Here is a 15462-nt window from a genome sequence, read left to right on the forward strand (position 1 = left end):
CTTGGCCTTGGATGAGGTAGAGCGGGTTGATGTTTGGTTTGGCTTCCCCATGCCGATTCTGTTGTAGCACTGATCTTTAAAATCTGTCAGCCTGGCCAAATCCTCCTTATTGTGCTCCATAGTGTACCTTAAAAGACACTATTTTCCTACTTTTAAGAATTTTTAGATTAGGTTGGTGAAAATACAATTGAATGAATGTTTGAGCATGCCCGGTTTGAATCTGCCATCTCACAGGATCGACATTGCTTAGAGCATCATGTGCTATCCGAGCTGTCCTCTGCAAGAAAACTTATTTGGAGATGCTTCTGCTTCCTCACAGTGGTGAACAGAAGCCAGCAAAAAACCTTTTATCCTTCTTATTTATGAAGATTCTGATCTTTTTTAATTTGCTTTATTAACTTTGCAAAATGTTGAACTAATTTCAGTGTGCATGCTTAAAAACTGGCAGAATTATTGTGATAAAAATCAAGATCAGACAATATGAAAAAATATATTTTGATTTTTTTATTTAATTTAATTTTATTTAATGTAATTTAATTTAATTTAATTTAATTTAATTTAATTTAATTTAATTTTATTTTATTTTATTGCCATATCCCCCAGCCCTAAGTGGTTAGCAACTTAAAAAACTTTAACTGATTCACCAATCCTGAGAAAAATGGAACACAACACATTTAATATATCATCAGAAGTGAAGACACTTCTTACAATGGACATGGTGAGTCTTTTTAACAGTTCTTTTCTTAGAGGGTAAGATATAAATTGAAAGAAATAAGCACAGCTCTGAATTATATTATGGCTCTTTGATATTAACAAAAATTATTAAACAAATTGTAAATAGAGGTTCAACAACTTAAATTGATCTAATATTTGATTAAATACCCATTAGCCCTGATGGTTGTTCAAAAACACTTTTTTTTTTAAACACAATACTAGTCTATATGATCTTGAGGTCAGGAATCTGGGAAGGACATTCCAAACCCTTAAAAATAGCCTGCTTTATCCACTTCATTAAAAGTTTTGAAGTGTATTTGGCATCATTAGTCTTGTTGGGACATCAAAACATTGTTTAAAACTAACCCATTTGCTTGTATGCTTTATATTCTGCCAAAAACAAAAGTCATGTAATGCCTCGTACACACATAACGATTTTTTAAATCTTATCTTATGAGACCTCACATGTGAAAATAAAAAAACATCAGTTTTGATCGTACTGTGTGTGGTATGCTCTGATAATGTAATCACAGAACAACACACACATGACGATGCTGTCCTGCAAGTCATTTACAATCTAGTCCTCTAAGCCGGACAAACATCGAAACGTAAAAGAACCATAGCAACAACCAGCAAAAAACGAAGAAGAAACATAGCAACAACAGGAAAACACAACACACAGCATGGAAGGGGATATATAGGACGAAGAAATGATCAAATCAAATCAAACTTTATTTATAAAGCCCTTTTCATACCGAAGGCAATACAATGTGCTTTACAAGATCAAAAAACAAAAAAATTTAAGCACAATTCAATTCATGCATATTAAAAACAAAATAAGCCTTTACACATCAAAACTGAATTACCTAAAAAATTAAAAACACTCATTATGACTTTCCCCGCTCATAACACACCACAGACCAAATGATAATTGTACAGGGAAATGCCACGATGATCGGGAGTTTGCCGTCCAAGGTCGGGATAAGTCAAAATCGGGACGAAAACAGCCCCAAAATCGTTATGTGTGTACCAGGCTTTAGTCAACTTGGGTAAAAATCTAAAGCCTAAAACATATAATGTAATGAAACTTATATTAAGACCACTGCAAATACTAAAAAGAAATATGGTCAATAATGGTAAAATAAATAAATAAATAAAGGAGAGCTGGAGCGTACTTGTTTTTTCAACTTTCAAGCATTCAAATAGACAAATCCTTAAACACTTCGTACTGTCAAAGATGGGCCAGAGAACACTGTCTTTATTAAATATCACTGAAATGTCTTTCAATCTCAAGTGAAACTGTCACGAACAAATGACTCCACAAGAGTCATTGTTTAGTGAATATTTTCCTTTTCCTGTTCAGCCTCTGCTGGAATCTTCCTTATTTATCACTGTAATCTTACATAAGGTTCTAACACAGTGAGAATCTATATTTGCAGCTACTTCTCTGCTCCTTTTGTGGAAACAAATTTGTGCATCGAACCCCTTGGACAAATTTTCACTGACTTCTACTGCAGTCAACTTAGTGGGAGGATTCTTCAGTGACAAATGCTCTGCTGAGCAACAACTAGCCTGCAGCTTATCCTGCACAGAGCATAGTTCACTCTTCATAAACACAGTGTTTGCAGCTCACTCTGCTCTGCATTTCTACCTTAAGTGCTGTTCAGATGATCAGCTGACCATCATCAGACGACCAGCATCATGTGGTGCAACTGAACTGAAAATACACAAACATAGCTCTTTCAGCTACTTAATTGTTATTTTGGAGAGTCCATACATACACATATATAGAATTGAAATTACCAAACTGTATTTGTCATTTTTTATATAACATATCTTAAGCAATGAGCACTCCACTGTGCTAAAAGATGAAAGAGCATGCACCTTAACTTATCTTTTAAGTTAGGGAAACACATAGGTAATTCGGAAGACATTATTAATAGGGTCATCAAAATTAAATATCATAATTAATACATAAAAGAAAACAAATAGAATTCCAACAGTAGCCCTTCAGCATCACAATAAATAAAGAAATTTAAAAAATATATAATAAATCTAATTAATTGTAAATAATGCTTTTGATTGGCTATTATTCCATCACTGGCGTAATATCACAATTAATTGCTTGTATCACCTTGAAGAATCTGTGTTTAATTGGCATTGAGGCAGCCCACAACTTTGTCCAGATTAACAGATTTTACACAAGCACAGGTTATGAAAAAAAAAACCAAAAACAAAAACAAACAAACATTCTCTCAATTCAATCAGTGGTTTGAAATTATGGTATGTTTTGAAGTGTTTTGCTTTTCGCATATGCATTTAAATAGATTTTTTTCTAATGCAGCTTTTTGAACCGCATCATTAAAATGCAGTTAAAGCTTGTAATATATGCAGCATACTGTTAATGTTGCTCTTTCATTTACATTTGATAAATAGTTTAGTTGATGAGAGATGGGCTGTATTTAACTGCAACAAACTGCAGATTTTTACCCACAGGAAGCTGCAAGCAAACTGTAGAGTACACTTGCAAGCTAAAAAAAGTGAATATGTGAATCATGTGTAGACTGTTATTGTGCTTCTGATTTAAAAAAAACCCAAGAGAATAAAAATTCATGTTCATGTGTGGGAAGGAGAGAAGCAGACTAGAAAAAGCAGGAGGGAGGACTGATGAAATGACTAGCAAACCATAAGCATGCATGTAGGTGTTACATGTGTGCAAATTGTTTGCCTGCATGTTTGCACATGTGCCTGGTTGTGTGTGCTTACAGTATGTCTACTGAATGAAGGCAGTTTGACAAGTTAATCCAGTCTAAACATCCTAATGGGAACATCCCCGCAGGCTGCCTCTCCTTCTCTGTGGAAAATATTTTGCATTCTGACTCCCCCCCATCAGTCTTGTTGCCTTTCCCAGAGAGACTAGTATAAGGTGACACATATACACATGACATCTGGCTTCCAAGGTATAACCTTTCAGCAGCTATAGCCTATCAGCAGGCATATAAATCCAAATAATGATACCTAGTACAATATTTTTTTACTATGTGCTTGAAGATATAGCCATAAGAATTCACTACAACTGGCAGGAGTATAAATGTGACAGTGATATAATAACTGGGACTATTGTTTATTGGCTTAGCAGCCATGTACTAACCATTGCCTGAAAACTGAGAAAAAGGAATTACCAATAAATAAATTAATGCAGCCTTCTGTATGTTTGGGTTTAGTGATTGTTAAAGCTGTTTATTTTGACATTAACGCCCCAAAAGTGTCTGCTTATGTAAGTGATGTAACTTAACATCTCCCCATGAAGTATATTTAGTTATTCCTTGAGAGATCTTTCTGCGGAAGGGAGCAACACCCTTGACAATTATCTACATGAGCAGAAATGAGCTTGCCAAGTGGTCATGATTTGGTGTTGTTTTGGGTATAGGAGCTCAGTGCAGCTTAACCAGAACATAATGATAATGTTCTGCAAAAACGTACACTTACATTCAGTTCTCTCTCTGAAATTAGTTCTTTAGTGTTTGTTTCTTTAGTTTGTTTATACCATTAGGCAAAGGATAATAATATAGTATAATATTTTTTTCACATATCCTATTTATTTGACAGTACATTTACATCAACCTACATTTGACTTTTATTCTGATTACATTCAGTAATTTTAATTTACATGAGATTTCATTAAAATTAAAGCACTTTTCCCTAAGAACAATTTCCCTGCACTATTTCTATCCCTGCTTAAAATGCACAGGTAGCAAAGCAAACAATATGCAGACATTGGACAAGGTGTCACCTTCATCAAGCAGGAGCTGCAAGGACCTAGGAGACCACATGGCTACAAGCGGATGCATAATAAATGCCTGATGAATGAGATCAATGTAAGAAAGGTGGATATTCTTCAGGCATTTATTATTCATAGCAAGCCTTTTCACTGCATATGAGAGGAGAAATTACAGTGTGTGAGCCTGAAAAATGATTTGGTCACAGCAGTGACTGACTGTGGTCTGAACCTTTCTCATTAGAAAAGACCAAAGTACAGAACTTTGAGGGAGGCTTCACATGTTAGCTGGCCCTGGTGTCCTCTGTTTAAACTAACAAATGTGACAGGCCAAACAAAACTCAATTATAATTGGTGCCCTTCACTATTTATACAGCCAAAAAGAGTTTATGAGATAAAAGAAACCTCACAGCTATACATCTGAAAATGATTTGTCATATCACTATCTTCTAATTCAGTTTTTCCACTTATAAGCTTTCTTTATAACTATAAAATCAGTTTTTCTCTGCATTTGGGAGCATGTATTTGGGTGTCCGACGGGATGGACAACTAACTAAAACTAAAGGAAACACAACCTTGTCACTCTGCTAAGGCCTTCCCTATGTCCGACAATGGTTGGCCATTCAAATTTACAGAATTTTCTTTTTGCTTAGAAAAGTTCCTTGTCTACAATTTTCCAGGGGGCAGACATACGACCAGTTTAAATTATCTGTAATACTGGACTTTATTGCTTCCTTTCCTTATCAATATTTGGACCAACCTTCAGAAAAGAAAGGAGACATTGCTATACCACAGCCTCAACTTTTAAAGTAGTGTCAGAGTATTTTCATTTGGTCATATTTACTGTAATTCATATAAATAAATATGATCTCAGGAAAATGAGTAAGAACAGCATAGTTGGCAATCTTTTAAAATATCTTTCACTTTTGTGGGTTTTTCTTTCCCTTTTCAGTTATTAACCATGATAATAAAGTACAATTGATGTAGTATCTGAATGTAAATTTAATATTTCCTCTGTGAAACTGTCATTTGGACACATTTGAAAATTTGTCAAATTCACTTTTGTATTATTATTTAAACAGCTGTAGCTTCACTACTGTGAACCCTTTAGCTTCAGTTCTGTCCTTTTCACCACTATTAGCTGCAATATTAGCTTTGTCTTCCTGGGAATCTTTCTGCTTCAAATATTGAATTGCCCTAACATCAGAATTGCTGAACATATCATGATGTAAACAAATCTGGAGAAAATAGAGCAGACAATGTCATCTACTGGGGAGGAAAAAGGTCAAAACATAGAAGGATCCAGATTAGCTTATTTATACATCCATATTCAAAGAATGAAGGAAAGCTTAGTTTCAAATCATCAGCGTTTGTTTTCCTGCCAAAAACTTTAAAAAGGACAAGTTTAGGTGCACAGATGACTTTGAGGGGATTAATAACTGCCAGAGTGGGGCTTTAAATTATGCTTCTTGTATTCAGTAAAGCATTTTCAACCACCCTGTCACAGAATTGTGCTATGCAAATAAACTTGCCTTAAGAAAAAATAACAAAATAATTCTCAATTCATTCAAATGTTTTACTGTAAGAACGAAGTTACAGTAAAGTTCAGGTTAATAAGTGAAGATATATCAGAGGAGTCATGGTGGAATTTGACTTATCTAAGCTCTGTTGACTGATACTTTAGCATCCCTATCTGTGATGCAATGTTTAAATAAATTGGAACAGTTGAACACACGATTCATTGCAGGATTGTGCCTTAAGAGGAATTAATAACAACTGTAATCCAACTGAAAAAGAGGGAAATGTATTTGAGGATAAAACTGTCACTAAAGTATTTCCTACCAGTTTTGTGTATGGTAGTATGAGTTTAGTTTGCTGTGTGTCCTAGTATTAGCTCTTAGGTTCGGTACTATGAGCTGTCTCATACAATATAAAATGCGTAAAGGATTTTTTGACTGTAATTAGTGTTCAAATTTAATTTTTGCATAGTGATGGTCTAGGACGAATCTCCAGATACACACCCTAAGGAAGGGGTGGAGAAGAGTCGAGTGGCTTACTCCAATCCTTAAAACAAGCTGCTACACACAGAATTTATGGTTTAGAAATCCTGAAGATCTTTTAGCCAAAGGACATTTCTTTAAGACTAAACAGATATAAAAAAGGTAGATTCTTTTAAGCTTACAAGTAGTTACAGTTAGATGAAGCACTAGTTTCTAGTGACCTCTAGTTGCCGGTGAAAATTCAATGTGGCAGATACATATTTGTTTGGATCCATACATATTCATCCACCCATCCATCTTCTTCCACTTATTAAAAATTGCCAAACAGTTCTGATAAAATAAGGATAATCTATTCAAACACAGAGAAGTGATTTGGCAGAGATAATCTTTTGCTAATTCTCATCAGTTACTGACTGATGGGCATCAGTCTTACTCTCATCAGAATTTTAGCCCAACCCAACCTTGCTGCATATGCTGAAAAAGGGAGAAAATGCTTATGTATACGCCAATATAATTTATTAATCCACCCTTTTCCCATCCTTCATCTTGACCTTCTTCATCAATTATTCCATCAATATTTCTGTCCTTGAAATATAAGGCTCAGGATGAAGTTCAGGTACCTTGATTTAGTTAATTCAATCTTAAGACAATGATCCCATGTGAACCTGTGACACAGCAGACCTCAGGTCATCTGGATTCTACTAATGAGGATTAAGTTTGGCTCAGAGCGGCTCTGTCAGCTCCTCAAGGGTCCGAAGTGTGTCTCAAGCTTTGACTCATTAAGTTGGATTGGGAGCTTGCAGAAGAAGATAAAGGGTTCTCAGGAGAGAAAAAGGCAAATTTAGATGTTTATTTATTCAAGCTGCTATCAAACAAAATATTCAATAAGCATGAAGTATTCTGTAACTACAATATATGCACAGAATGATTTCAGTTTCACCTTTTGTAAGCAATTTTAAGCTGCAAGGTCAATTTAATGTTAACATACAAAAGAAAAGGAGACAGAATGCAGAAACAGAAGCTTAATCATTTTGAGGAGAAGCTCTTGTTGCCACATTTGTCCAACAAGCAAAATCCATGTTTAACTTGTGAAGGTTTAATGTAAGGAAGTTAGTAACTGCTGGCATTTTAAAGGTGAACACAGAAAATATTTAGTTTTAGTAATCAAGATGGTTAAAAGTGTTAAAAGGTTTTCTTCCGTTCATCTCTGCTGTCTTACAGGACGAACGATCTGCTGTTAAAGATTTATCGCTAGTCAATATAAGTCACTCCTGAGTGGTGGTAGGTAAAGCTTGTCATGACTGTAACAGCGTAGACAGTACAATAAACCATCTGAAAGCTGCACTGAAGTGTACAAAAGATCTACAACTCACCAGCTTGGTGCGTGTTGACAGTAACATTTGCCAGTGAGCGTGCAGCCACACCCAAACCAGAGACTCCATTCACAGCCTCCACATGGAAGGTGTAGTTGGCCTGCATTGCAAAATCTAGTATTGCAACGAAGGTACCGGTTATACCAAGTGGCCGAGGGATGAAGCGCAGGTCCGGCTCACATGGCTCGCACTGTGTGAAACCACTGTCACCTCCACCACAGCGCTGACACAGGATGTTGTAAGTGATGTCGTTCCTGCCTCCTGTATCACTGGGAGGCAACCATTTCAAGAAAAGAGCAGTGTCGTTGATGACTGAGACCAGGTTTCTAGGAGCTGATGGAGGCCCTGAAAAGAAAAGGAAAGTATTAGACATGTAAATTAAATGGATTAGCGCCACCCTATCAATCAGACCTGCTTCAGCCCTAACACTCCCTCGTGACTTTTAAAGTCTGCTGATCAGAAGGTCCTTGTTCTTCCTAAAACTAGGCTGAAACTTCGAGGAGATGGGGCTTTTGCCAAATCAAACATTAAACAGGCCTCCTCTTTTTCTGTTTTAAAAACTCTACCCACGTTTTTTCTTTGGATTTTACACTAATTGAGTCTTTTAAGGTTTAATACTGTATTTGAAAATTTCATAATCTGATCTGTTGCTGTTTTGCTATAAAACACTTTGGTCAGTATTGCTGTGTTTAAAGTGCTTTATAAATAAATTTGATTTGAAAAATTCAAGATTATTTCAGTTTTATTTTTACCATGCAGGTCATGCTACTCATGTCACCTTGAAGATGAGGCAACAACTGGCACATGATCAAGACCTTCTTACAAGTTAGCAGCCTCTAAGAATACTTTGAGTTTTTAACATGTGTGTCTGGTGAGCAAATGGGGGAAACTGCGGGTGTCTTTTGACATATCCTGTGGCATTTCATGCAACATGAATATTTTTATGTAATTCTCTGGAAGTTCATGCTCTTTTTTTAAGTTTTAAATATGCAACAATATAATAGAATATTTTGCAACGAAATTAGAAGTGTTGTGAGTATGTCCTTAAATATCTTGTCAATTTGTGTATAAAACTGTCAGAAGCCACTGTTAATACTATAGTTATGTACTTGGCTTGAAGCGCTGTTGTTAGCTGAATTAAGAGAAATTTGTTCTGCATGATTTATTTACATTTGCATTACATTTGACAGCCCTAATTTAAACATGTAGCATTTCACCTCACAACATGATTAATTAGGAAGAAGTGTATGGTGAATGTAGAAATATTTCATAGCTATAGGGTTAAACCAGCACCTTTCTGAATAGGGACTCAATGAGGCCTGCAAAGCAACAGACCTAACTGGTAACACAGATAAAACTCTCAAAGCAAGATTATCAAATAAGAAGTTAGCATTGACAAAATCCAAAAGCAAGGGTCAAATATCCAGTTGCAAACAGTGCAATAGGCAATAGGCAAGACAAAAACCAGGAGCAAAATGGAGTATAACACATGCAGGTTGGACAGCTAGGGAGAGAAGATGTGGCGGAAAACTGCAGAGATGGGAAAGTATATTCATTGTGAGTAAAGGCTGATTATAACCAGGTGTGGAAGCCAGGAACAGAAAAGTGGGGTTATCACCAAACCCGAAACAGGTGTAAAACAAACCATAGAGATAAAAGCAGCAGAAATGACCTGGTATAAAATAAAAAAAAAAAAAAAAAAAACAGTGAACACAAATGAAAGAAAACAGACCGATTTAAAGTGATGGAAAGCTGAAGCTATGACAACATCTATATTTTAAAACATGCTGGATGATACTGTGACAGGTACGAAACACCAAATATACTAAACATCATCCATATCATATTTAATTTAACTTTTTTCAGTCTGCTTGAACAGTCACAAAAAGCCACAAACATTATTTTATAGACTGCTATTTTATTTTAAACATTGACTGCATAAATTAGTTACACATACACTCCCACATTGATTAATGCATCAGGACAAATGAGGCATTTAGTATTTTGTTTAAGGGGAATTTTGATGCGTCATGCAGGTCAAACCAACAATCTTTCGATTGTTGGGTGACCAATTTTTCCCCGAGCCCCAGTCAACCCTAAGAGGGGTTTTGACCCTCTTAGAGGTAAGATAATCAGCTGAAAAAGAAAGATAAGTTCTCCAGCAGTGATCCATACATGATCTGTTTTTTATTTGATTAAACAACGGCAACAACTTGGATGACAAAAAAACATTTATTGTTGTTACCGGAATAGTTTGCCGTCATACCACATGCATTCGCTCTGGCATCCTTTTAATAAGCTTCTTCGACACTCGGCATAATGGAAGTATCTCTTCATCTACCTCTCTTCTTACACTGATGCCTGTCACTCTGGAACAGGGCAAATCTGGACTCATCAGACTACATGACTTTCTTCCATTGCTCCAGAGTCCAATCTTAAAGCTACTTAGCAAATTGAAGCCTTTTCTTTTTTCTTTTATTAGCCTCACTGATAAGTGGTTTTATGGTATATGGTCTGCATTTATACAGCGCTTTACTGTACCTGGAATGATACCCAAAGCACTTCATATTTTGCATCACATTCACCCATTCACACACACATTCACACACTAATGTGAAAGCTGCCATGCAAGGGGCTCAACCACGACCTATTAGGAGCAATTTGGGGTTGCACACTGAGCCACGTGAGTAGAATGGTTGTTTTTCCTTCGGATTTCGTATCTGGAAATACTTTTACTTTCAAACAGAGTCTTGAGTTCTACTGTTTTTTACAATCTGATTTCACCAAATCTTGAAATGATTGCAGGTCATGAGCATTCAAGATTTTTACCAACCACATTTCTTACTTGAAGGAGTTTTTAATAATGTTTTGGACAGTTCTTAACTCACTTTGAGTAGTTTTAGCAATTTCCTTCAAAATTTTCTTTGCTTGATGCCAATAATTCGACCTTTCTGAAACAGATTAAAGATGCACTACGGAACTTTTGCAGATTTGACGCAACCCGTATCAACAGCTGATTCAGCATCCATTGTGCATCATACCTGTACTGAGAGCTCTCTGTAGCTAGTAAAAGACAAGTTTATCTTGACTCCTGACTTATCTCTTGCTTTGTCCCTTTCTGTCTTTCTTGTCCGCTTTTCCTTTGATAATGTCTTCTTGTGTTTCTGTTCCTAAAAAAGTCATGGTGCATGTTCAAAATGGCCGGTGTGTTTATATCTACTTGCTAGCATGTAACAAAAGGCATAAGCAAAATTCTGCTTGAACACCACATGTTGTCCCCAGAAGAAAAAAGTTGTGTGAAGTGAAGTGTGGTTTCTCAGCTTTGGAATGATGCTGGGCTGCAACAGCTCCAGAAATACACATTACAGATATCATTGTGCCATTAAACAAGTCAAGAACACAGAGTTCTACGTTATATAACGCAACATTTTTTTCACGACCACAGGACAAGAAATGGGAAGTTATGCACTGCATCATTTGGGGTTAAATAATTTGTTTCCAGCTGAAACTATCAGCCACCAATTGAATAAATACTGCATGGATCTTTCCTATTTGCTTAGTTAAATCCAAGTTGTGACTCTTTTTTATTTATTTATTTTTTTATTTTTTTTTTGGATGAACATTGCATATTTTGCTAACAAGAAAGTTTTATATTCTTTAAGGTCATTCAGATTCTTGTTTTTCAGGTGTAACATAGTCTGCTAATGCAGTCAAGCAGCAGAGGTGAGACAACAACAACAATAGCAGAGGGAACAATTAGCCCATGAAAATGTCCAGTTGTATAGTATTACGCTAAGGCCACTTCAAGGTAAAAGGGGATTACAGTTTGTTTTTATCCTTTTTTGTAAGTGACTGAAGATTTTATTTTATTTTATTTTATTTTATTTTTTGCTATTTGTAAGGACTTTAAATTACTACAATGATAACAAAAATAAAAAGAAAGTAAAGAATGTATGGTAAAAGAAGCAAAAACTGCAAAATATGTTATTTCCAAAAAATATATAGTTGCATTTAAAAGTCTACTAACTTGTGCATGCCATTGTGGAGGGGTCTTTGATAGCCCTGTAGAAGCTTTTATCGCAGTGGCAGATGGTGGCAGCCTGGTCATGGCTGGAGCTATGCAGAGGACACTTAGAGCATTTAGTGTTCCCGGCAAATGCCTTGAAGAAGCCAGGCTTACAGGCTGGAAGAAGACAAGAAGGCAGGAGACACAAATTACAAGAGGTGCAACTTTTCCATCACTACATCTTAGGTATGCACCTGCAATGCCCTTATTCTGAACAGACATTCACAACCCAGAAATGTGTTTTTAAATAAACACAAACTAAAAGAAATACAAGACCTTAAAGGTCAACCAGTGGACTATGAACTTGTTCAGCCCTGATCCCAGATGCACAACTTACAAGCAGCAAGTTTGCTACCCAACAGCAGGTACTGAATATTAACTTTACTGATGCTCATCAAATCCCATAATGCTTACATAATTAGACATGAACTTGTCAGCTAATGTTTGGATAGAAACCATGTTCAGTAAGCTCACACTGACATTAAACGTATATATATATATATATATGTATATATATATATATATATGTATATATATATATATATATACACAGACTTGGACAAAATTGTTGGTACTCTTTGGTTAAAGAAAGAAGAACTCACATGGCCACAGAAATAACTTGAATCTGACAAAAGTAATAATAAATAAAAATTCTATGAAATTTAACCAGTGAAAGTCAGACATTGCTTTTCAACCATACTTAAAAAAAAAATCACAGGTGTCTACAATCTTGTAATCAGTCAGTGGGCCTATGTATAGAGCTATTTATAGGACTACAGGTAGTGTCATGGTCATTTTCATGGTTTAAGATGAGCTGCCAATAGTGTTGATAAAAGGTAAATTTATTATATTTAAATAATTATTAATGTCTGAACAAACTTAAGCAAAATATATTCATTCTAATTTGGAAGCTATTATCATCCAAATAATGCATAAGGAATAAAATAATTACAGCCTGCCTTCACTCTAAAACCTTTCTGCACTCAAACTGTGCATTCTGCTGACTGAGGTTTTCTCAATTTTCCATCTTTACACTGGTTCACTTTCGACTACCCGACAACAATTTCACCTTCCCATTTCTTTCTTTCCATCAACACAGCCAACTCACCTTTCCTTATCTTTTCAATATTTCACTAACTGTTTTGCTCTGCCTCAGTTTTCACCTTTTCTTGGTTTTCATCTTTCTTCCAGTATATTTTCTTTTCCCATCTGCCCTCCTGCTTTTCTCTCTGTGCATTTCTCAGAAAGGCTTATCAGAAGATGGCAAAACCATTGCAGATTGCCTCTTTATTTCCAGACTTACTTCAGCAGTGAAGAATAAAGCACTAATATTGAAGTTTTCTAATTTTCTGCAAAATGTATTGCACTGTGACTTGCCTTTGAATGCAGAGTATGAATGTGGGTGGGTTAATAATTTCTAAATGAGCAAGTAAATATGCAAGCAATAAGACAGACAAAGCAATACAAGGGCATAAAGGTAATACCCAGAGGATTTCAATCAAGACTTCATAAGAAATCAGTCAGAAGGATTTTATATTTTCAACACAGACATTTTAAATGAGCAGAAACACGTAATAATGGGGCCACACACACACACACACACACACATATATATATATATATATATATATATATATATATATATATATATATATATATAGAGAGAGAGAGAGAGAGATAAAGATAGATAGATATAGATATAGACATATACAATGCAGAAGGCTTGATTTCCTGAACTTTATGATATTAACACCAACCATATGGTCTCAACATTAAATCTCTCACATGATTTGTTAAACTACTCCCATCTGGGACACACTAAAGGTTAATCAATGCCTGCGCGACCAGAACGAAAACAGCTTTGTCCCCGACTCTAGAATGAATTAACGAGTAAACCATGATCTGTTCTGTTCTGCTGTTTTAAATTACACATGGTAATTTGATTTGTGATGGTCTGGCAACTTTAGGATTAATCCATCATGGCAACTTGTTTCAAACATTAGATTAATTTTAGAGCCTTTTGACTTGAGGTTTTTTTTTTTTTTTTTTTTAGCCAAGGCTCAAGAATTGAGTTTCAGTCAGTAGCCTACAGAAGAATGGTCAAGCAAACCACCTTACTACCTCAAATATTGCATAAATGTAATGGCATACTAAGTGATTTTGAGTTAAGGCGTGTGGGGTTGGAAGGCATCTCTTGGCTTTATGTTGTCAGAAACAGATGGTGCCAGAGAGTATATTTACCCTGGCTGGTATCTCAGCTTTGATATGCAGATGGGAAGTTCACAGAGAATGAGTGATGCTCTGGCTGCGGTGAGCAAGCGGTCAGAGTAAACAGCTCTTAATGGACACAAGAGGAGCACAGGAACTCTACTATATCTAAGAGATGTATTGATTTCCTTATTTATTATTCCATTTTACCTAAAGATAAGGTCACAACTTTGCACGCAAGCTTGAAGCCATCAGTGAGTATTTTCAATTTCAGTAGGATGGTGACATAGGCATGTCAACAATGGAAGACAGGAAGCAAGAAAAAAGGTTGGTCCACTAAATGGTCTCAATTATGTGAAAAGAACAGGACAGCATAATAGCAACAATTACCTAATTTGGAGGAAACACACCTGATTTTCTTAGTGTAATCCTTTATCTGAGGGGTGTGTATTTACTCGTCTCAGAGTATTTGCTCTGATTCAAATGAAATTTGGAAAGACATCTCTATTAGCTTCCCCCGCAATTCAAAGCCTCCTTTTGAATATGGTGCTGTGACGAAAGAATGAGGAACAAATAGAATCAGCTCTATGATGTTGCTTTATCTAGGTCATGATATAACCAGCCTATCTCTGAGTAATCCTCTTGTGGCTGATGCTGAATGAAAGGAATAGAATAATAAAGTGCTCGATTGAGATGTCAGAACAGTCTGGTAGAATGCTGTTGGGGTGGAAAGCAGGGTTTGATAAGCGCTGATGCCTTTGTTTAGGCAGCTGGGAGAGAAAGATGGACGTGTTAGTGCCAAGCTCTGCTTATATTTTGGAGCGCTGGGGTTTTCCCTATTCTCTCTCTGTCTCTCTCTTCCCCTCGCTCCCTCTCTCCCTCTTTTGCTTTTTCCCCATGCTGCCTCTCAGACAGCTTTGATCACAGCACCCTTTGAAGCAGTGTTCCAAAATGAAAACGAGGAGAAAGCAGAAGTCATCGAAAGTTCACGCCTAAACTTCCTGCAACTACTTGCAAACTGCACATCTTTATCCACAGCATAAGCTCTGTCAAACCTATAGAAATTATTAATGAAAAAAAAAAAGATTGGCCATAAATCTTTAAAGCCATAAATAATTAATAATTATGAGAACATGATGTGTTGTTCCTACTGATCATTCCTTTTAACCTAATAATAATGACTGTGAAGATGGTGTTTGAGAATTTAACATTAACGCTCTCTTACAGGACATTTTTTAATACATCAGTGGCTACCACAAAGCAAATCAATGCCATATTACTTGGGATAATAAGCTAACCATTTTTTGTACTACAGTTGTAACC

General features: G+C 35.9%; 1 protein-coding gene across 1 annotated transcript in view; it reads right to left on the reverse strand.

Moving 5' to 3' along the window:
• Window positions 1–15462, reverse strand: part of LOC121643644 (ephrin type-A receptor 6-like) — a 73150-nt gene that overhangs the window by 21844 nt on the left and 35844 nt on the right. Inside the window, exons 7-8 of the mRNA XM_041991176.1 lie at window positions 11893–12048; window positions 7866–8210 (exon numbers count right to left, since the gene is read on the reverse strand). Of these exons, the coding sequence (XP_041847110.1) occupies window positions 7866–8210; window positions 11893–12048 (501 nt within the window). The remainder of the gene's footprint in view (window positions 1–7865; window positions 8211–11892; window positions 12049–15462) is intronic.

This window comes from Melanotaenia boesemani, chromosome 1 (assembly GCF_017639745.1).
Source record: "Melanotaenia boesemani isolate fMelBoe1 chromosome 1, fMelBoe1.pri, whole genome shotgun sequence".
Classification (NCBI taxonomy): Eukaryota; Metazoa; Chordata; class Actinopteri; order Atheriniformes; family Melanotaeniidae; genus Melanotaenia; species Melanotaenia boesemani.